The sequence below is a fragment of the Myotis daubentonii genome, chromosome 15 (genome assembly GCF_963259705.1).
Source record: "Myotis daubentonii chromosome 15, mMyoDau2.1, whole genome shotgun sequence".
In the NCBI taxonomy this organism is placed as follows: domain Eukaryota; kingdom Metazoa; phylum Chordata; class Mammalia; order Chiroptera; family Vespertilionidae; genus Myotis; species Myotis daubentonii.
This window is the reverse complement of record NC_081854.1, coordinates 33,184,069-33,205,194: the sequence shown is the minus strand read 5'-3', so window position 1 is coordinate 33,205,194 and position 21,126 is coordinate 33,184,069. Positions and strand designations below refer to the sequence as shown.

General features: G+C 51.0%; 1 protein-coding gene across 3 annotated transcripts in view; it reads left to right on the top strand.

Moving 5' to 3' along the window:
* Positions 1 to 914: 914 nt before the first annotated feature.
* The window catches only part of ATP2C2 (ATPase secretory pathway Ca2+ transporting 2), a 55,261-nt gene continuing 35,049 nt past the window's right edge, over positions 915 to 21,126 (top strand). The window contains exons 1-4 of one of the 3 annotated variants that reach the window (XR_009448860.1): positions 915 to 1,148; positions 15,912 to 16,022; positions 18,102 to 18,218; positions 20,980 to 21,069. Coding sequence is in view for 2 of the 3 variants with exons in the window: in XM_059667191.1 (XP_059523174.1) it covers positions 1,050 to 1,148; positions 15,912 to 16,022; positions 18,102 to 18,218; positions 20,980 to 21,069 (417 nt within the window). In the remaining variant the exon portion in view is untranslated. The remainder of the gene's footprint in view (positions 1,149 to 15,911; positions 16,023 to 18,101; positions 18,219 to 20,979; positions 21,070 to 21,126) is intronic. The other 2 variants (XM_059667191.1, XM_059667192.1) reach the window with 2 other exon arrangements.

Below are 21,126 nucleotides of genomic sequence, written 5' to 3'. Positions count from 1 at the left end.
ACCTCCCTAAGTGGTGGGTCTTGTTATGGATTCTGTCCCATAGGAAGCCAAAGCCCTTACACTTTTTAATACACCCCTTTGGAGGCTGGGCACCGCCTACCCTACACATTCACTCACATACTTTGGGAGGCATTTGAGCCCAGCAGCTTCCCTGGTGATGAGGAGACCACTAGCATACCCTGTGCCAAGCCCTGCCCTTGTCCTGAGCCCTCCCTATGCAACACTGTCCAGGAAATCCTCTCCATTTTACTATGAAGGAGGCACTGTCATGGTGACCATTTTACAGATCAGTAAACTAAGGCTCTGAAATTTTAAGAAAACTGCCTGAGATCCCTCCATCGGCAAGTGCAGAAACCCATTCTGCAGATGAGACTAAAGGCTCAGAGATCCCCCAAGATCACACAGAGCACAGAGGCTGTGGGGGCCTCAAGGCCCTCCGTCGAGGTGAGGTCTTGGCCTTTTTCCACTCCAGACCAGGGAGCCTCTGCTCAGAGAGACCCCGAGGCTGGTCCAGGGGTCACAGCAGCGGTAGGAGTCTCACTGGGCTCCTGTCCACGTGCTCTCGGCACCTTGGGGTTAATCACTGCCTCTAGGCGAGTCACCTGCGCTTGTTAAAGTCCGGCTGCGGGCGCTCCAGACCCAAGGACTCGGGGTCAGAGAACCCGTATTTTAAACAAGCGTTTGCTCGCCCTCTGGCTCCCCGTCCCCCGCTCCAGGTGGCTCTCATCTCTGGCAAGTTTGGGAAGCAGCCCGGGTGCTGAGGCGCAGCTGCAGCTCCGGGCCTCGCCGGCCACTTCGCTCCTGAAAGTCCCGGGAGCTCGCGGGGCGGGGTCGGGCCAGGTGCGCCCCGCGCCGCCCGGTGCGCAGCTCCGCCCCGGGGCGGGGCCTCACCTGCGGCCGCAGGTAGGCGGCTCCCTGGTAACCGGGCCCTGGCCCCGGAGGCTTGGGCGCGCGCAGCCAGCCGCGGCCTCACCAGGGATCCAGACACGCTCACGGGGGCCGCCGGCGGCGGGACAGGAGGCTGGGCGAGGGGCCTCCGGCCGCTCACCATGGTCAAGACACGCTGCTCCAAGTTCCTGCAGAAACTCGGCTTCTCCGGCGCGGGCCATCAGTACGAGCGGCTGGAGAGGGGCGAGTTGGAAACCTTGGTGAGTTTGGACGACGGGGCGCGGAGCGTGGGACCTGACCCTCCACCCTCCGCACCCCACGCCCCGAGCCCGTCCGCGTGGTGCGCTCCTCCAGCCCGCCCTCCACCGCCCGGTTCTGGAGAAAAGCGTCTTCAGAGCCACGCCAGCTCGCGTTTCTGCTCCGGCCCAGCGCTCTTGCCTCAACCCCATTTGCCGGATGCGAAACTGAGCACGAGGCAGTTAAAGACGTCCCTCCAAGGGCTAGAAAACGACCTCGCTAGGAACTTAACCCAGGTTTCTCCGACCCCCGACTCCGGAGAAATGAAATTCCCGGGTCTCCACAGCTAGGCTGCTATATGGATTTTCAAAAGCTACTTGAATTGGGGGGCGGGGGGAGGAGTGATGTAAAACCAGCAGCAACAGAAAACTGCGCGCATGTTTTAGCAATCATAGAAATAATGGTGAAAGTCAAGGTAACAGTAGCCAGGCCTCCCAGCTTCGCTTCCCATGTCTCCAGTGCCCTTTTAAAAAACCACTCAGCTTTGTATATTGACTTCGCAACCTTCAGGTGACTCTTTAGAATAAACCAACAGGATTCGCAGGGAGGGGAGTGCTTACTAGCTGACACACCTGTCCCCAAAAAGCCCTGCCACTTGGAGGAGCCAGAGGTGACAGTGGTGACCGGTGACTTTACTACTTTCTCCTTAGCTTGTCATCAGAACTCACAGCAGGATACCAGAGCAGAGGGCCCCGGATATCCAAGCTTAACCAGTCATTGAAAAGTAAAATCCTGAAATAGTCCCCGGGGGGCGCTCACCTGCCTTTCGACTGGTGAAGGGAAACTTCAAAGTTTACTTTTTGAACAGATCAGCTGGAAATAACTTGATTTAAAATATTTAATTTCCTCCCAAAGAATGACAATAGTCAAACAGTTTGGTTGTAGGATTCCTAAATATTGGTGCATTTTCAAGTGGCATTTTATAAATGGACTAGAGGCCCAGTGCTCAAATTCATGCATGGGTGGGGTCGGCTGCCCCCATCAGGGTGATCAGACTGCTGGTGGGGTGGGGAAGAGAAGGGGGTGCAGGCAGTTGGCTGGCCAGCCCGCTCCCAATTAGGGGGGGGGCGGGCTGGGGCGTGATCAGGGGCAGGTGACTGCAGGCGGTTTGCTGCCAGGCCACCCGCCCTGGAACTCCCGGTTGAACTCCCAGTTCAGGGGACAATTTGCATATTAGGATATTAGCAGGTGAATTCTGGCACTAGGGTGGTGGACCACAGGGCTGTGTAACTAGCAGTTCTCAAATTTATTTTTCTGAAGCACTGTGTGTTAAACATGGATTGGGTAAAGAGTTCCATTATTTTGCCAAAATCCATTTCTCTCCTGAGATGCCATGCGATGTGTTTTGTTAAAGAAGTTTGAAGTTAGTTTGCTAACATGGTTGCCCTTTCTATGTTGTTTTTCTTTCCACTGTTTGGTTTTTGCATTGCGCTTGGTATTTTTCAAACACTCCTGCTGTGTATGTACTTTGTTATGATCAGATTTTATGAGCTGTCCAGGTGCCCCGGGTATCATCCAGGTGTGCCAGGCATGGGGATGAAATAGCATGAGTAGAGCTGCTGGGGTGAGCTCGATCTCTGCACCGAAGTGGACTTCATTCCCCCCCAAATTTTTAAAGGGGCCTCAAGAGGGTGGGACAGGGCTTCAGCCTGTCTGTAGGTGTGGAGAGCAGTGGCTCCCCCCTGGGCTGTGGACCTGTGCTCTTCGCTGCACCCTGAAGGGGGTGTGGGATGATTGTCAGTGTAGCGTGACCCAGGCAGCCAGCATCAAAGGCAGGCGGAGAAACACAGTGTAAAGGCAAATGGGGAGTGTGATGAGGGAGGGAGGCCAGCCCACCCCAGGGAGGCGACCTGCTTACTGCCAGCTCAGCTCAGAGCCCAAACACCTCATTTGCTCTCACTTTTATGCCCTCCAATTGGAACTCTTTTTCCTCTCAAGAAATTTGAAAAAAGAAGCAGAGTTTGCTACAGTGATTGTTTCCACAATAGTCCTCACTCTTTTATGAGCACATGTTGTACGCAGCGCGCTGGGCAGTCTCAACCTCCCAACCACTTTGCCCCGTCACCCAGTTATAATAGTGGTTACTGTTGAGAACTTGCTGCGTTTCCTCCTGGGTCTCTTCAGTTCAAGAGAAGTGTTATTGTAACCATGAGAGATGGGGATGTCAAGGCTCACAGCGGGGCCAGGCACTAACAGTACTTCTCTATAAAACAGAGTTCATGGGGGAGGCTGACAGCCAACAGAGAAACCAAGAGATGTTTAACATGCAGAGGTCCCAGATGTGATGGAGAATAAAGAACAGAGTGACTGGGTGGGGGACAGGTGGTTGAGACGGGACTAGTATGGAGCCAGAGTTAGAAGCATCAGAGGCAGGAACTAAGCACAGTTCTCATGGCTCCTAGGACATCTCACTCTGGCTGTATTTCCATTGTAATGAAAAGAAAAGTGTAAGAGAAACCCCCTTTATTACTGGGAAGAAAGCTTCTCTCTGCTGACCTGATGGTTGGGTAAGGAGAATGCTGGACCAGAAATACCTGCTTCCAGGATGACTTGGTGAAAGTTGTCTTGGACCCTCAGGGCTCCCACCTTTTAACTGAGACTGCCTGGCTCCACCTGCACCGCCTTCCTGGTTGGTGAGCGGATTCATCCTCCTGGAACTCTGCAGGGGGAAGGCTGGGTTCCAGCAGACTCGTGTAATGGCAGGGGGGAGGATCGGCTCCCATGCTTACTCCCGTGGTTGCTTGTGGGTCTCTGAGCCTGGCTAGATACTCCTCTCCCCAGGGCTGCCTCAAGGATGCTTCCCCAAGGATGAATGGCCTAGCCTCCTCTCAAGGGGGCAGGATTACTAGGGTGTGAATTCGGGGAGGCTGGGGTGATTGGGGGGTGTCGTAGAGGCTGCCGTGGTAGAAAGAAAGCTACCCAACCATCAGGACAGCAGAGAGAAGCTTTCTTCTCAGTGGTAGGAAGAAATCGTTTCTTAAACGAGATCATTCACATAAAAACCGTGTGCATGGTGTGATCCAGAGTTAGCGAGTTTTGATAGTGTTTTTATTAGTCTTAAGTTCTATTTATTTAGACTCTTTTAAGTTGGATTTTGATAATGCTCAGGCTGGGAATGTCTACTTACATGTACAAAATGGCATTTAAGTGTCTCAAAACTGTGTTTGCTGGTTTAGTTTGGGACCAGCAGCCTGTGAACGCCCACTTGGAAGGCTGTCAGTGGGTAACTGTAGAACTGGCTGGGTCACTGGGAGAGGAGGTGAGCGGCGGGCATTGTGGAAAGAATATTTCTTCACTTGGGCTCGATGACCATCTTGCTGCTCATCGACTGTGGCAGGCAGCTGTGTACAAAGACTGAATTCACACCAAGCCCCACTGGCAATGGAACGGCACCTCTCAGTGGTGCGACATTTGAGGGTTAACTCATGGGTGCCTCATGCACCTGCTGCACGATGATGCCACTGGTTTTCTCTCTGAGCCACAGAGAAACTCTCACCCCTTCAGCATGTCATGATTATTGTCCCCCATGCAATTGTGACTGTTCCCCCCAATACCAGCATATTGACATTTGAGTGACAGTTTTGCCTTCATTGAATTATGCTCCTATTAGATTTTTTAAATCTATTTTTTATGAACCAGGAACTATATATATATATTTTTTTTTCTCCCTTTCTTTTTCCTTCCTAAATGTGTCATGGTTATTTTCATAAACCGCAAGGAAAACTTGCACAATGTGAAATTCTCCTTCACTCCCCGTACTTCGCTCCCACTTTCCTCCTTGGTGTGTTTTGAGGTTGTGGGTACTGTTTGCATCTAATCAGTCTACAGTAATCAGATGGCTGTTTGCTTGGGCGGTCCTGGCCTCTTTCCTTGCAGTTCCTGAAAGGCTGTGGTAGCAGCACTAGAGCCTGTGATCCCAGCTACCTAGATGCGCATTCTGGTTCTGCCCCTTTCCAGCAGTGAGACCTTGAGCACATTCCTCAGTCTGCCATGCCTTGGTTTTCCTTCTGTAAGTGAGGTCATGACTGCACACACGGCAGAGATCTGCTGTGGAGTGGAATGGTCACGGGAAGCTTTTAGGGCAGCACCTGACCACAGTATTTATTATTCACACCCAACTCTATGCTTTTTTTTTTTTTTTAATTCTCACCCAAGGATATTTTCACCATTGATATTTAGAGAGAGTGAAAGGGAGAGAGGAGGGAGGGAGGGAGACACAGAGAGAGAGAGAGTGAGAGAAACATTGATGTGAGAGAGACACATTGACTGATTGCCTTCTGCATACATCCTGACCAGGTCCGGGGATCAAACTTGCAACCGAAGAACATGCCCTTGACCAGGCCGATGCTCTAACCACTTAGCTAACCTATTTTTTTTTTAAACCTATGTTTTTAAAAATATACATAGGGTAATTCTGTGCACCTGCACCCTCCCCATTTCTGCAGTATATACTAGTATAGTTCAGGAGCAGTTTCTTGCTGTGTAGGCGTTTTTATTTAACCCATGGATGGGCATTCAGATGGTTTCCTGTTTTAATTATTAGAACAATGTTCCAATGGACATCTGTGGAGGCTCCACATTATTTTGAATCCTTACAAACGTCTGCGCAGAAATCTGAGGCTTCGAGGGTGCAGTGGCCTGTCCAGGCTTGGAACCCAGGGCTACCTGGATTCTGTGCTAGAGTTTTCTCTCTCCTGGCCTGGTTTCTCTCTATAAGTTGCTGTTTTCCCCACTGTCATTAATAAGTATTTTATGGAGAGCCATGTTGAGGTTGTCGGTAGCCTGTTTCTCAGACCTTCAGTTTTAGCATCCATTGATGATCTTTGTTCGAATCAATTACTCTTACAGTGTCTGCGAATTCCTCCCTCCTTGGTTACTTGGCATTTTGGTATGAGGAAGAGCTTCCCCTTTACGTATTTGGTCATTTATTTCCTCATTCAGGTATCATTGTCAGGTCATGGATTCCTATTTTATTAAGGGTGTAAAATTTTGTTAGCATCCCTCATTTTGATGTTCAGATTGTCCCAGATTTGGCCAATGGGAGTCTCTCCATGGTGACATCTTGAATCTTGGACATTTTTCTTTCATTCTTTGAGCACATTCCTACTTTCTGGCACAGTAAGAAATTCCAGCCTCATTTGGTACCTTCCCTGCCCCAGCCCTAGGTCAGCCAATTCTCCTAGGATTCTCGGCTCTTTTTACTGGAAGAGTGGCGTGGAGAACCAGATCTGGGGCGAGGTGTGCGCATGCTGGTGGGTGTCACTGCTTCTAGGCCCTCTCAGAGGAGGGTGTGTGTGTGTGTGTGTGTGTGTGTGTGTGTGTGTGTGTGAAACCATAGATTTCAATCAATCAATTCCGCAGGGTCAGTGCCAGCTCTCTGTATGTGTAACTCCCTTCACCAACAGTGAGAAGGGCAGCTCCCATTATCCTCAGCATATTTACTTATTGCACAACCTCCCTGTATATAAGAAGTCTCCTCACCTTGCCAACCAATTGTTGGCTCGGGGTCGAACTGGCCACCACCTTGCTTGGCCACCTCCTCACTTGGGCCTTGACTGCACTGACTGCCTGTAAACAAGATATATATTCTGGATGTCACATTTCATCCTATTGTAGCTCTTTGCTGCTGGGGCCACACCACCATTACACACACACACACACACACACACACACACACACACACACACAGTACCTAGATATAATTTCAAGGACTGGGAAACACCTCCGAACCCATCTTGACTGGAGCTGAAGAAGCCCTGCCTCAGCAATCCTCCTTATGGATCACCTTATTCCCATTTGACAGAGGAGAAAACTGAGGCTCATAGTGTTGCAGAAGACCGGAGAAAACCAAGCAATGCTTAGAGAACTGGAGTTACACTTTATGATTATGGTTATGATTATGATTATGATTATTAAGTGCAGGCCCAGAGAAAAATGCCTTTCAAATGCTGGGCAAACAACATGGAGGAAGCTTTCCCTATTTATACTTTTTTCCAGTTCTTTGTCTCCCAAATAAGGGTTTTTCCTGTCCCTTTTGCAAGTTCTTAAAGAGCCCTGTGTGCTAGGGCTTTGAGACCTCAACCAAAGGCCTGGCCTGGCGCCAGCACTGATAACTCCATCGGGGGATGGTTTATGGCCTCTCTGGAATGGGCGTAGTCTTATTTTCCTTATCATTTAAGCTAGCAAGCATTTACAGAAGCCAAAATAGCAGGTTAAAATTTCAAACTGCAGTTTTTATAGAAGATGGATGCTTCAATAGAAGTTCCGGGACTTGCTGAGGGTCACACAGCTGGTAGCCGGGGGAACTAGAATTAAAGCCGAGATTAGTGAGATGTGGGCCTAGTGCTGCTCCCTCCCCCTGGCTTGCTACATTTAGGGGCTCCCCCTGACATTGAAAGGTGTTGGGCAGGTCCTCTTGAGTCCATTTGTGATGCTCTTGCCCAAGGATCCCGCCTCCTGTTTCCTGTGCTCCACAGAGAGCCGGCCTCCTCGTGGCTCCTCTGTGCACCACTTTGCCCACACTGTGGGGCCCTTCTTCCCCCACCTTCCTGAGTTAATCTGCTCACCTGCTCTGTCTTTCCTTTTCTGAGCATCCCTGTACTAGGAAGCCCCCTCCTGCACGGGCTCTGCCCCCACGCTTGGTCAGGACTGGGTTTTCCCTCTTTGAATCATCAATTCTGACTGTGGTGCAGGATTCAGAAAGGTACCAAAGGGTGTCCAGCAGGAGCCTCTCACTGCCTCTGTCTTCCAGCCTGGTGTGAGGTGTGCCTTATAAACAAGCAAGTACGCACTCTCCTTTTTGTGTTACATCGGCTAATGTGGTACAGTATTGTACATCTTTTTCTTCCCAATCTATTGCTACTGGTACCACTCCTGGGAAAACTGGTTGGCAGTGTCTACTATAACCCAAGGGGTGGATACCTGTGGCCCAGCGGTTCCACTTCTGGGGATGTGCCCAGGAGAAATGAGGGCTTATATCTGCTCAAAGACTGTTTGTAGCAGTGTCGTGTATGATAGGCCAGACTAGACTAAGTGCCCAATCACATGCAAATCTATAATAATAAAAGCGTAATATGCTAATTAGACCTGACATCCGTCCAGACAACCTTCCAGATGAAGCTGAGGCTGTGAGGGAAGCCCTGGTCCCAGGTGCCTGCCAGTGGCCAGAGGGAAGTCGGTGCCGGCAGCCGGGGGGAAGGAAGGCCTACTCTTGCACGAATTGCGTGCATCGGGCCTCTGGTAGTAAAATAAATTATGGCACATCCATGCCGTGGGATACCTGAAATACTACACAGCAACGAAAGAGAATGAATCCCAGCTGTGCAACCACGTTCATGGAACAACACAGATGAATGTCAGTAAATGACATTGATTGAGAGTAGCCAGACATAAGAGTACCTGATGTGATGTTATGTGTGTGGGGTCCCAAAACAGGCAGAACACATCCATGTTGATAGAAGTCCAAACGTTGGTCAGCTTTCGCAGGGTGAAAAGGGCACGGGGGAAACTTCTGGGAGCTGGAGAGGTGCCAGGCTGCATCCTGGTGGGGTTACTCAGGTGCACACATGCAGAACGGCACCCAGGTACACACCTCAGATTGGCTGTTTTGTCCTGTCATCCTCATGGCCTGTTAGCTGTAACCTGTTAGTTGGACATGCCTGTATTGTCTAGCTCCTTCCCTTGACGGTCCAACTTCTAGAAAGACTTGGAGGCACCTGCTTGGACTCCCACGGCTCTCCAGGGCCCAGGCACTTCCCACCTGGTGTTTGGCCTGCGAGCCATGGGCTTTTTTGCCCTCCAACGTGGTGGCCTCTTAAGAACAGGACCCTATGGGGTTGGTCTTTAAATGCATCTCCAGCCAGGTATCCTCAGCGTAGCTCTGGCTGCATATTAGAATCACCTGGGCTTTTAGGAATCCTGAAAAGCAGGCCCCACTCTGTTGACCTAGCCATCAGGCTAGGCCGTGACAGGTATATTTTTACAAGATCCCAGAGGTTCCCCAACTTTGGAGTCACTGCTGTTATAACCCCCACTTTCAGGAGGGGAAACTAAGGCAGCCAATGGGTGGATTTGGACAAATACGTTGAAGAAATAAGTGCTTGCATCAGTCATTGAACAGGGAAGCAATCCTTGGGGTCTAAGCCAGTCAGTGCTTGAAATGAAGTGACTCTGAGCCCGGAGGAAGGGCAGAGAGAGCTCAGTTCTGGCACAGGAGGCTGGCCCGCCCCCAGGTGCCACGTGCTCGCTCTCTCAGCCAGCTCGTCTCTCAGCAATGTCCTGTTTGCCCTGTGCGGTTCCCTCCGGAAGCCTCCGCTCGGTTAAATATTGGCGCTGAGCTGTCAGCTTGGGGAAAACACTCTAAGACATCCTCGTTCCGGACTATTTCCTCGGGGCTCAGGGAGGCCCCACTCACCATCGCCTGCCCTGGGATGCCAGCGTGGGTCTGTTTGCTGTGGGCAAACAATACTTTGGGGGTCACAAAGCAGGCACAAAAGGTCACGTACTGTGTGATTCCATTTGTACGAAATATGCAGAGTAGGTCGGTCCATAGAGACAGGCAGCAGATGGGTGGTTGCCAGGAGCTGGGGGCCGGGGGTGGGGAGGGGGGAGAGGATGGGGAGTGACTGATAATGGGATGCGGTCTCCTTTTGGGGTGATGGAAATGTCTCAGAACTAGATAGAGGTGGTGGTTGGACAACATTGGGAATGTGCTAATGTCACTGAACTCTCTAAAATGGTTAATTTTATGCTATGTGGCTCTCACCTTAATAAAAAAGAACTTTTAAAAAAAAGGAGACACAAAGGAGAGGGGGGGGCTCCCCCTGACGCAGGTTTGACAGGAAGCGAGAGTCAGGGGTGCCCCACAGGGCGCCTGGCCTCCATCAAGACGTGCCACTCTCGTTACCAATGGAACATGTCATGACACAAGCTGGACAGACGCCTACAAAGTGTGTGCCCTAAGGGAGCGAGAAGGCCACACGTGAGCACCCTGTGCAGAAGTCACCCCCATGCGGGCAGGGGCCCGAGGCCACGTGCTCAGTCCCAGGCCCAAGGACTCTGCTCCCTGGGAACGAGGTGGAGTGAGCCTTCGCGGGTGGTGTTTCGGGTCCGGACCACATCCTAGCAGCCTCGGACCCCATCCTAGCAGCCTCGGGCCACATCCTAGCAGCCTCGGGCCACAGGAGGGACCTGGGAGACCCCTCAAATGGGTTGAGAAGGGGATGGGAAGTGAACAATTGGAGACAGCGAGTGTGGACGACTTTGTTACCGAGCTTGATTGTGGCAAATGAGAGAAGGAAGTGTGGACGTCTCCATTGTGAGCCCAGGCACGAGGCTCTGGTTCAGGTGGAAAACCTGAAAGAATATTGAAATGCTTCTGGGGAGAGAGTGGGGACAGAGGAGATGAAAGGCAGAGGGGGTGGCAGGGGAGGGCGAGGGGGTGGCAGGGCGGGGCGGAGGTCTGAGACCTCCAGGGGTTCAAGATAGTATAGGGAGTTCCTATCTGTGACCTATAAGGGCTTCATCTTTATTTTATTGAGGTGAAATTCACATAATGTAAAATTAACCATTTTAAAGTGAACAATTCAGTGGCATCTAGGACATTCACAGCACGGTGAGACCACTACTTCTAGTGGAACCCCGAAAGAGGGTTCCAGAACATTTGTGTCACCCCTAAAGGAAACCTCACCCCATTAGCAATCACTCCCACCCCCTCCCCTGGGGTCAGGACTTCACAATGTGTTTTTGTTTTTTTAAAAATATATTTTATTGATTTTTTACAGAGAGGAAGGGAGAGAGATAGAGAGTTAGAAACATCGATGAGAGAGAAACATCGATTAGCTGCCTCTTGCACATCTCCTACTGGGGATGTGCCTGCAGCCCAGGTACATGCCCTTGACCGGAATCGAACCTGGGACCTTCCAGTCTGCAGGCAGATGCTCTATCCACTGAGCCAAACCGGTTTCAGCCACAATATGTTTTTTTGAGGGGAAACAATTCAACCCATAGCATAGCAGGTATCAGCACCCCAGTCCTTTTCGTGGCTGAATAATGTTCCGCTGTGTGGCTGGAGCACATGGTGTTTGCCCACCACTCATGGTTGGGCACTAGCTGTGTGGATGGTGCTGCTGGGATCACCCATGAACATGCATTTATGTGAGTCCCTGCTTTCAGTTCTTGTGGTCACATACCTGGGAGTGTGTAGATGGCTTTTACTTTGGAGGCCAGGGGCCCTCCCACTTGGTTTCAGACTCTGCCCGCATGGTAGGCAGGTGTTTCCTCAGCCAGACCTCCCCTCCAGGCTGCCTGTCCCTGTCCCTTCCCCCCTAACCCCACAGGCCTCTTCCAGCCACTTGGCTGGCTCCCAGAGCTTGGGCAGCCCTGCCCTGCCCACCAATTCCTGAGAAAGGGTGTGTACTCCTGCTAGCCTTTTTGTTAGTCCTCACCCAAGTATAATTTTCCCATTGATTTTTAGAGAGAATGGAAGGGAGGGCTGGAGGGGGAGAGAGGAAGGAAGGAAGGGAGGGAGGGAGCAGAGAGAGAGAGAAACTTGGATGCCAGAGTTGGTTGCCTCCCCCATGCACTCCTTGGGGCGGGACATCAAACCTGCAACCCAGGTACATACCCTTGACCAGAAATCAAACCTGAGCCCCTTGGTTTGCAGGCCAATGCTCCAATCATTGAGCAGCACCGGCTAGGGTGACTCCTGCTAACCTTGACCCACAAAGGCAGGGGAGTTGTTTTGTTGATTTTCTGGATATTTTTTATTATGGTAAAATATATATAACATTTACTATCTTAACCATTTAGAAATATAGCTATTTTTAAAATATTGATTTCAGAGAGGAAAAGAGAGGGAGAGAGAAATAGAACATCAATGATGAGAAAGCATCATTGATTAGTCTCCTCCTGCACGCCCCACACTGGGGATCGAGCCCACAACCCAGGTATGTGCCCCGGCCAGGAATTGAACCCTGACCTCCTGGTTCCTAGGTCAACACTCAACCACACCGAGCCATGCCGGCTGGGCTTAACCATTTTTAAATGTACAGTTCAGCAGCATTAAGTACATTCACATTGTTGCGCAACTATCACCACTGTTGGCATCCAGAACGTTTTCATTGTCCCGACTGAAACTCTGTCCCCATTAAATATTCACTGCCCTACCCCTCCCCAGCCCCTGGCAGCCACCATTCTCCTTCCTGTCTCTATGAATTGGTTTCATCCCTACCAGGCCGGTCAGTGACAGAGCAGGATTTGAACCTGGCCTGTGCCATTCCAACCTCTGTGTTCCTTTTGTTGCACTCTGCTCCTTCCTGTTCTTGAGTTTCCTAAACGTAGCTGAGCCACCCAAGCATGTCACCATCACCGTGTTCCCAGCCAAGTGCTGAGGCCTGGTCCCCACAGGGGGTCCTGGGCTGGCATTTACTAGGAGCTCCCAGTGGGTCTGGGCTGCATTAAGCCATCAGTACTCATGCACTTGCTTGATTCTGCGAAAGCATGACCAGGAAGACATCATTGACTCCATTTGGCAGATGAGGAAATGACAGTTGGGTAAACTGAGGCTTGTGGCTGAGAGCCTGTATTCGTTCCACATGGCCAGCAGAAATAACTGCATGCACATTTCCAGGGGTGTCCTGAGCTCTGATTGACAAATGCTTGGGGAGCAGCCTGGGGTACCAGACATTGGTTCCGCCTTCTGGAGTGGCTGCAATGTGAGCGGATAAAGGCGTTTAATGACGACCACTCGCTGGTGACTGTCGGTGGCATCACAAAGAAGTCAGGATCTGAGGGTAGAGCAGGTTGACTGATCTGATCTGGGAAGATGTCAAGACAGAATAATCCATCTATTTCCAAGCAGTGTCTCACCCTCAGTACTGCTGACCTTTTTGTTCCAGATCATTGTGGGGGAGGGAGGGGTCCTGTGCTTTGGGGGGTGCTTGGAAGCATGTGTGCCTCTACCCACCAGACGCAGCAGCACCCTCGCCCCCCAGTTATGATAACCAGACGTACCTCCAGATGTTGCCCAAGTCTCCTGGGGGCAAACCGCCCCTGGCTGAGAATCCTGCCTTAGAGTCTGGTGTGGCGGCCACGGAATGTGCATGGGACTCCTTAGGGCCACTAGCAAGGCCCCTTCCTGGGGGGCACAGGGCTCCTCCATGGACAGCATGTGTCTCATGGGCCATGGAAGCAGGCTGTGAGCTGGTGCGCTGCTGCCCAAACGTACCAGGCTTGTGGGCGAACATGGGGGGTGGGCATGTGGGGCCTGCTGAAGCCCACTGAAGGCTGCTGGGTTTTCCTCCTCAGAGCAGCTGGAATCTCCCCACGTGTTTCAGGCATGGTGTGTGTGTATGAGAGAGGAGGGCAGAGAGGTGGGGGGAGGGAGAGAGAGGCCTGGATTTACATTTCCAGGGTCACGCGGGATGCTGAACAAGAAGTGGATCGGGTATGGTCATGTCACAAAGAAATGGCAAGACCGAGCCCAGCCGGGGGAGCAGGTCCTTTAGGGGAGCACGCCTCTGTCTGTGGTGTGAGTGAGAATGGAACCCTTTACCTGGTACTTGGAACCAGCTCCTGAGGACAAAAGCAGCATTCTGTGTCATGTTGTGAGGCACAGTTTTCTTAGCGAGTCTCGTACAGAGACCGTGACGGTGGCCTAAGGAAAGCTCACGCCGGGCGAGGAGCCTGCTGAGTGGCCGGTGCCATCCCTGCATGCTTCCTGGCCCCTGCCTAAGCGGGCAGCACCCCGGGGACAGAGGTGGTTAGTAGAACATTTCTAAGCGAGCCAGGCATGTGGGAGCTGTCGGGGGGCCGGCGAGAAGGAAGAGAGGAATTTGCGACCTCTGCTCTGGCTGCAGGAAGAGGGAAGAGGTGAACCCTTCCTCCTGCCCGGGCCCAACAACCTGGTGGAAAAGGAACAGATGGTTATCGTGTCCTGGGCATAGGAATTCTCAGAATAATTCTGCAAAAGCACTGCATGTTTTCTGGATTCTGAGGTGTTTTCTGTGTTATGTCCTCCCATGCCCTCCAGGTGCTCCCTATGCTTCTTCCCAGGCCGGTCAGACACCCAGAGCTCAGTGGGCTCCCCCTTTCTTGGGCTAGTTCAGAGGCTGCGAGACCCCTGTCTCCATCAGGGACACTCCACAACATGCTGCAAGCTGATGGAGAATCCCAGGAGTTCAAGGTTCAGGGCTCTAACCATGTAAACTGTTGCCCTGCTCTGTCAGCCTTGTGCGTTCCGATTCTATTAAATAAGGTTGCTTTAAAAACAGATGTGTCAGTATTAGCCAACAACCGGAAACAACCCGAATGTCCAACAACAGCAGAACAGATAAATACATCGTGGTGTACAGTGGTCCCCCTAATCTGCTGGGCATATGTTCCAAGACCCCCAGTGGATGCCTGAAACCTCAGATAAGTACTGAGCCCTACATATACTATGGGGTTTTGTTCTGTACATATATACCATTTCACTTAAAGAAAGCGCTTTATGACTCTTTTTTAAAAAATATATTTTTACTGATTTCAGAGTGGAAGGGAGATGGAGAGAGAAATAGAGACATCAATGATGAGAGAATCACTGATCGGCTGCCTCCTGCACGCCCCACACTGGGGATCGAGCCCACAACCTGGGCATATGTCCCGACCGGGAATTGAACCGTGACCTCCTAGTTCATAGGTTGATGCTCAACCGCTGAGCCACGCCGGCCTGACTTTTTATTTTTATTTTAATTTTTATTGCATACCTGAGTTGCCAGCATCACGACTCCTGTGCATTGGGGCCATTCCCAAGTAAATAAAGGTTGCTTGAAGACAGCCCTGCCGTACAGTGACAGTGCATCAGATAACCAAGACAGCTGTGACTGAGAGTGAGGAGCGTACACAGCGTGGGTACACGGACAAAGGGATGATTCACACCTCAGGCAGGAGGGAGTAGGTGGGGGCAGGATTTCATCACACTACTCGGAACAGAGAGCAGTTTGAAGCTTGTACATTTTTTATTTCTGGACTCCCTTGGTTAGTGTTTTCGGACCACAGTTGGCTGTGGGTAACTGAAACCATGGATGAGGAGGGGGGCTGCTATGGTTATTCAGTGGAATGTTATACAGCCATGAGACTTAGCAAACCATTGCTGCATGCGACGGCCTTGGTGACTCTCACTAACAACACTGAATAGAAGGGAACCGGATGGGAGAGAGTATGTGTTACACGTAACCATTTATATCAGCTTCAAACCCCAGGAACACTAATCTACGTTGGCGAGACCATGACGGCCATTCCCCTCCAGGGGGTCAGGTCGCCTGCAGGAGCTCCTGGGGCCGGCTTGTCCGTTTCGTGGTTAGGAGGCTGGTTATACGGCTCAGTCTGTGACACTTTGATCTGTGCAGTGAAGATGCGCCCACTTTCTAATTGTATGTCATACTTTAAAAGGATGCATCCGGCCCTAGCGGGTTTGACTCCATGGGTAGAGCATCGGCCTGCGGACCAAAAGGTCCGAGGTTCGATTCCGGTCAAGGGCACGTACCTCGGTTGCAGAGCGCATGCAGGAGGCAACCACTCAATCTGTTTCTCTCACATCGATGTTTCTCCCTGTCTTTCTCTCTCTCTTCCACTCTCTCTAAAAGTCCATGGAAAATATCCTCGGGTGAGGATTAACAAAAACACAAACAAAAGATGCATAAGCACAAAACCTCAACTTGCTTAACAGCAATCTGCTTTGTTCACAGGTTGATGAACAATGTGAGCTGAAAGCCATCGAGAAGGAGAAGACGGTGGCAGCCCTGCCACCCAAGGAGGCGAGCAAATGCCGCAGAGAGGATTTGGCCGAAGCACTTTACGTAAGAATTGGATTTGCACTTGATGCCAGTTGTGGGAAAGGGTTTCAGATGAAGCAGAAAGGAACACAGTGTCCTGAAAGCTGCTTTAGAATTCTGTGCTGACACTTTTGTTATCATTGTTTAAAGAATGCTGTTGCCCTGGCCGGGTGGCTCAGCTGCTTGGAGCGTCATCTCGTGCACCGCAGGGTTTCGGGTTCAGTTCCTGGTCGGCACATACCTAGGTTTCTGGTTCGATTCCCAGTTAGTGCACATGTGGGAGAAACCCATCGATGTTTCTCTCTTACATCTATGTTTCTCTTTCCCTCCCTCCCTCTCCTTCTCCCTCCCTCCCTCTAAGTTGAACTGTTCTGATTTCCTGTGAGGCCCTTACCAGAGGACTGGCACCCCCCTCTCCCAGATGCTCAATTACTTGTTTCTCTGGATCAGACATAGAGAAGTCATAACACACACAGCTATACAGTAGCGCAGCCAGTGGTGAATCCACGTGTTTTGACATCAAAGTTCAAATTCTTTTAAAACAATATTTATTAATTTCAGAGAGGAAGGGAGGGATAGAAACATCAATGATAAGAGAGAATCTGCAGGCCCTCTACTGGGAATCGAGCCCACAACCCGGGCATATGCCCTTGACCAGAATCGAACCCAGGACCCTTCAGTCCACAGGCCGATGCTCTATCTGCTGAGCCAAATCGGCTGGGGCCAAAGCTCAAATTCTTAACCCCCTCCTCTTCTCACCCTTCATCTTTCATCATCTATGATGTTGTCAATTCCTGAAACCAAATTCTTGCATTCTGGGCAGTGCAAAATGAAAAGGAAAGGAGAGGAGAGGAGAGGAGAGGGGAGGGAACACCCCACTCTATAAAACTCTTCCCTGAGGCTGAAGGACGTTGCTTGCTTCACGGGTTTAATTTTCTTTACCTAGAAAACTGAGCAAACATAACGTTGTGTTTGAGTGTTCACTCATGGCCCACTTGGTAAAAACAACAACAAAAACACATTACTAATAAAGGACACTGGCCACAATTTCAGGGAAGTTGGATGATCATGCTTTATGCCAGGCTTTCCTGGAGAAGAATTCAAAAATCTGTTTAAATTCAAGTCCTGCTGGTTAGTATTTGGAGAGAGGGAGGAAATATGTTTTCCTTGCCTAGACTTTTTACACCACCTAGAAAGTGAGCTTGATTTTCTTTACTGAAAGGAATCCAGAAATCAATTCAGCGTTCCCTGCCACCTCTACCACCTGGGAGAACTGTCTTGTCAACTTTTTAAAAACAGGGGTAGCTTTGCTTCAACCAGACAGTGCCATTTCCTTACGCAATTACCAACTCAAATGAACTATTTTAATGTTAGTTTGTGTAAAGAGCTTGAAGCTGTGCCTGGCACAATGCGTGCACGGTACAGTAATTTTAGTTAGTATTGTGTCTAGGGACAGGCCTTCTTTCTGTCATTTTACTTTATTTTTAACGGTGGTGAGAGCACAACATAAACCTTCCCCTCATAAGAATTTGCAAGTGTCCAGCTCAGTGGTGATGAGCACATTCACATTGCTGTGCAACCAATCTCCACAGCTCATTCATGCACACTCTGCACCCACTGGACAGCCTCCCCGTTTCTGCTGCTTCCGCCTTTTGGCTATTGACAACAATGCTGCTATGAACACACGTCACAAATCTCTCTTCAGGATCCTCTTCCAACTCTTTTGGTATATCCACGCCCAGAAGTGAAATTGCTGGATCGTGTGGTATTCTATTTTGATATTTTGAGGAAGCTCCATATTGTTTTGTTACAGTGGCTGTACCATTTTCCAAGGACTTTTTTTCCCCCCAAAAGAAAATGTGTGTCTGCATTTCCCTGTGACAGATTTAGGCCGAGAGTTGTTGTTTTCCGCTGTAATTGTAGGGCAGGAGTGACATCTGATTGAAAAAGAATCGGGCTGTGGGTTTCCCTCTCTCTCTGGCCTTATGTGCTTACAGTCTTTGGTGGTGCAAGTGGCTGGGTGCAGAGTGGGGACTCTGTGCCTTGGGCTCCTCGGCACTTACTGGCCCACCGGTGAGCGTGGGCTTGACCGTCTCCCTCCAGGTGGACTTACAGAACGGGCTGTCAGAGTTCGCGGTGACCCAGCGCAGGCTGGTCCACGGCTGGAACGAGTTTGTCGCTGACAACACTGAACCCGTGTGGAAGAAATATCTCGATCAGGTAGGACCGTAGGTGTCATTCCCTGCATGTCTAATGGGGAGGGCGGGCAGTTTTTCTTTTTTAAAAAAATATTTTAAAATAGTTTTTTTTATTGATTTTAGAGAAAGAGGAAGGGGGAGGGATGGAGAGAAAGAAACATTGATGAGAGAGACATCTATTAGCTGCCTCCTGCATGCCTCCCACTGGGGATTGAGCCCGAAACCCGGTCATGTGCTGGTTCATAGGTCGATGCTCAACCACTGAGCCATACTGGCTGGACAATCTTTCTTTAAATATTCAGTGAGGGTGTCCTTGGATCAGTCCTAGGGCGTGGGGCATCTGTACGACAAAAATAAAGAAAGCTCTCCTGCACTCAGGCTGCTCTCAGCCAGCAGGAGGGACAGCCACGAGGCTTCACTAACTCCCTAGGCAGCCATGATCAGGAACAGCAGTTGCTACATTCACAGAGGGTTTTCCACCTGCCGGGCACCATGCTAGCTGAGTAAGTAAACATTAACTTACTTTATCTTCCTCCTAATCTCCATTTTGAGACGAGGAGGGTGAATACAAAGAAATGGAGATATCTCCAGACTGCGTAAGGGTGCCAGATTTAGCAAATAGAGACAGAATGTCCTGTTAAATTTGAATTTTAGACAGAGGAACAAAAAACAATATTTTAGTATAAGTAGATCCCAAATGGTGCATGGGACCTACATCTACAAAAAAAAAAAAAAGGTTTTTTTTTTGTTTATCTGAAATTCCGATCTTACTGGGCGCCCTATTGTGTATCTGGCAACTGGAGCCTAAAGTCAGTCAGCAGCAAGTGCGATGCTGGGCTGTGAGCCAGGCACCTAGCTGCAGGGCCCCCACCCCCGTTGGTGCAGGCAGGGTGCTGAATGGAGGGCGCACAAATCAAATGCCTGGAAACCACTGGGAAGAGGAAAGAAAAACTGGAAATGGACATGGCTGCAAGTTCCAGTTTAGAAGTTAAGACCCCCATCGCCCACCCGGTACCAGCTCAGAAAGCCCCAGTTAGCAGGCAGATTTTCCCAGATACCTAAAGGCATTCAGGCTGCCTTGGTTTCTTCTCCCTGGCCTTTTGCACCCCTTCTCCCAGCCCTGACACCTGCCTCTCCTAACCCCAACCCCCGCCCCAACCCCATCCAGGCTTCAGCTGTTGTTCTATTGGCTCAGCATTTAAAGCTTTCTTGATTGGTTGGTTCAGGGACCAATCAGAGCACTCTTTGCAGCATCCTCACACTCTCCTCCAGTCCCCACCCTGCTCATTGGTTGGTTCTCAGGGCACTGGGATGCCATTCACTGATGCATGTTGGCAGCAAAATGGTCTTCTGCACGCAGGTGGCTCTGGCTGCCCAGAAGCTTCTGGAACTCCGGTGTTGGAAGGAGGTAGTGGAGGTTCCTGGAAGTTGGGGTTCAGGGAAGGAGGCGGACACACTGGCTGTGGGGCACATTTTCCTCCTACAGTCGGGCCTCCTCAGTTCTGCCCTGCCTGCCCCTTCCACTAGGATACCCCACCCCACCCCCCGTAGTTCCCCAGCCATCCTCCTTTCTGTCTCTGCTCTGTCAACCTCATACCAAAGGTTCTCCTCCAGCCTCCAGCCAGGGCCTTTCCAGAAATAAAATCTCTTCACTTTCTAAGAGTGGGAATGTTTATTCATCTCAACCTTGTCTGTCCCTGGTCCATCGGTGGGAATCCTGGAAGGCAGTTCCTTTTGCACCCCTTCTCCCATCCCTGACACCTGCCTCTCCTAACCCCAATCCCCACCTGAGGCCCTGTTCCAGCCCCACCCCCTTGCTGAGTACAGAAAGCCCATCTGCACTCACTGAGTAACTCTTTACACTCGCTGAGCACCTGCCGTGTGCCAGACGTTGTGCATCTCCTGTCCGTCTCCTCCAGTAACGGGGAACTCACCGCTTCACAAGGCAGCCCTGCTGCTCCAACTCAGGAGACTCGCCGTTAGGAATTCCACCTGAGCACCACCCAAGATATGCCGCCCTGGAAGCATGAGGTGAAGGTGTACTAGAGTCAGGCTCTCAGGGCTCCAATCCCGCTTTCCAGCCTTGTGACTTTAAGCAAGTTCTTGGCCTTCCTTGAGCCTCAATTTTCCCCATCTCGAAAATGGGACTAATAAACACTGTTCCGAGTTTTCCATAAGAAGAAGCTTAGCACGTACTGAGTTGCTCAATAAAGGTTGTCCTGTATCTATAAGTTGGCCCTGATTGGGGCGTAGCAGTTAAGCGCACAGGTTAAGGAGTCAGTCTGACCTAAATGGATCTTGGGGAAATTCAGTTTCTCTCAGAGCCTCTGGTTGCTCCCTTATCAAGCAGGAGTCATAACAGGTACGTGTGCCCAGTAAATGGTGGTGGTTTTTATTGTTGCTGCTTGTCCAGTGTATCACCAGCTCCCCTCACAGGGAGGTTCCAACAAGCCCCTCGCTGCCTCTCCCTGACCGCGTGGGCTTAGAAGGGGCTCCAGGAGCCAGGCAGAGTCTGATCATCCGCGGCCAGGGCAGCACTGGTGGCGTGTGGGCCGTGCTTCCCGTTGGCTCTCCCGCCTGTTTGCTGTGTGACCCCCGGAAGCCGATGTCAATGAAAGTGCAGTGGGGGCATTACAGGAGGGGGACCGTTGGATGGCGGGGGTCTCTCTCCCCCAGCCCTGGGTCACTGTAGCTGTTGGCTTGGAAGCCTGGCTCTGGGTGAGGACCCGGGTCGCACGCTGCTGCCCAGTGAGAAGCCCACCCGCCCTGCTTTCATCTTTCAGTTTAAGAACCCGCTGATCCTGCTGCTGCTGGCCTCGGCCTTGGTGAGCATCCTCACGAAGAACTATGAGGACGCCATCAGTATCACCGCGGTGAGTGCACGGCGCCCGGGCAGCACCAGCCCCAGACCCGCTCGCTGCCCAGGGGCT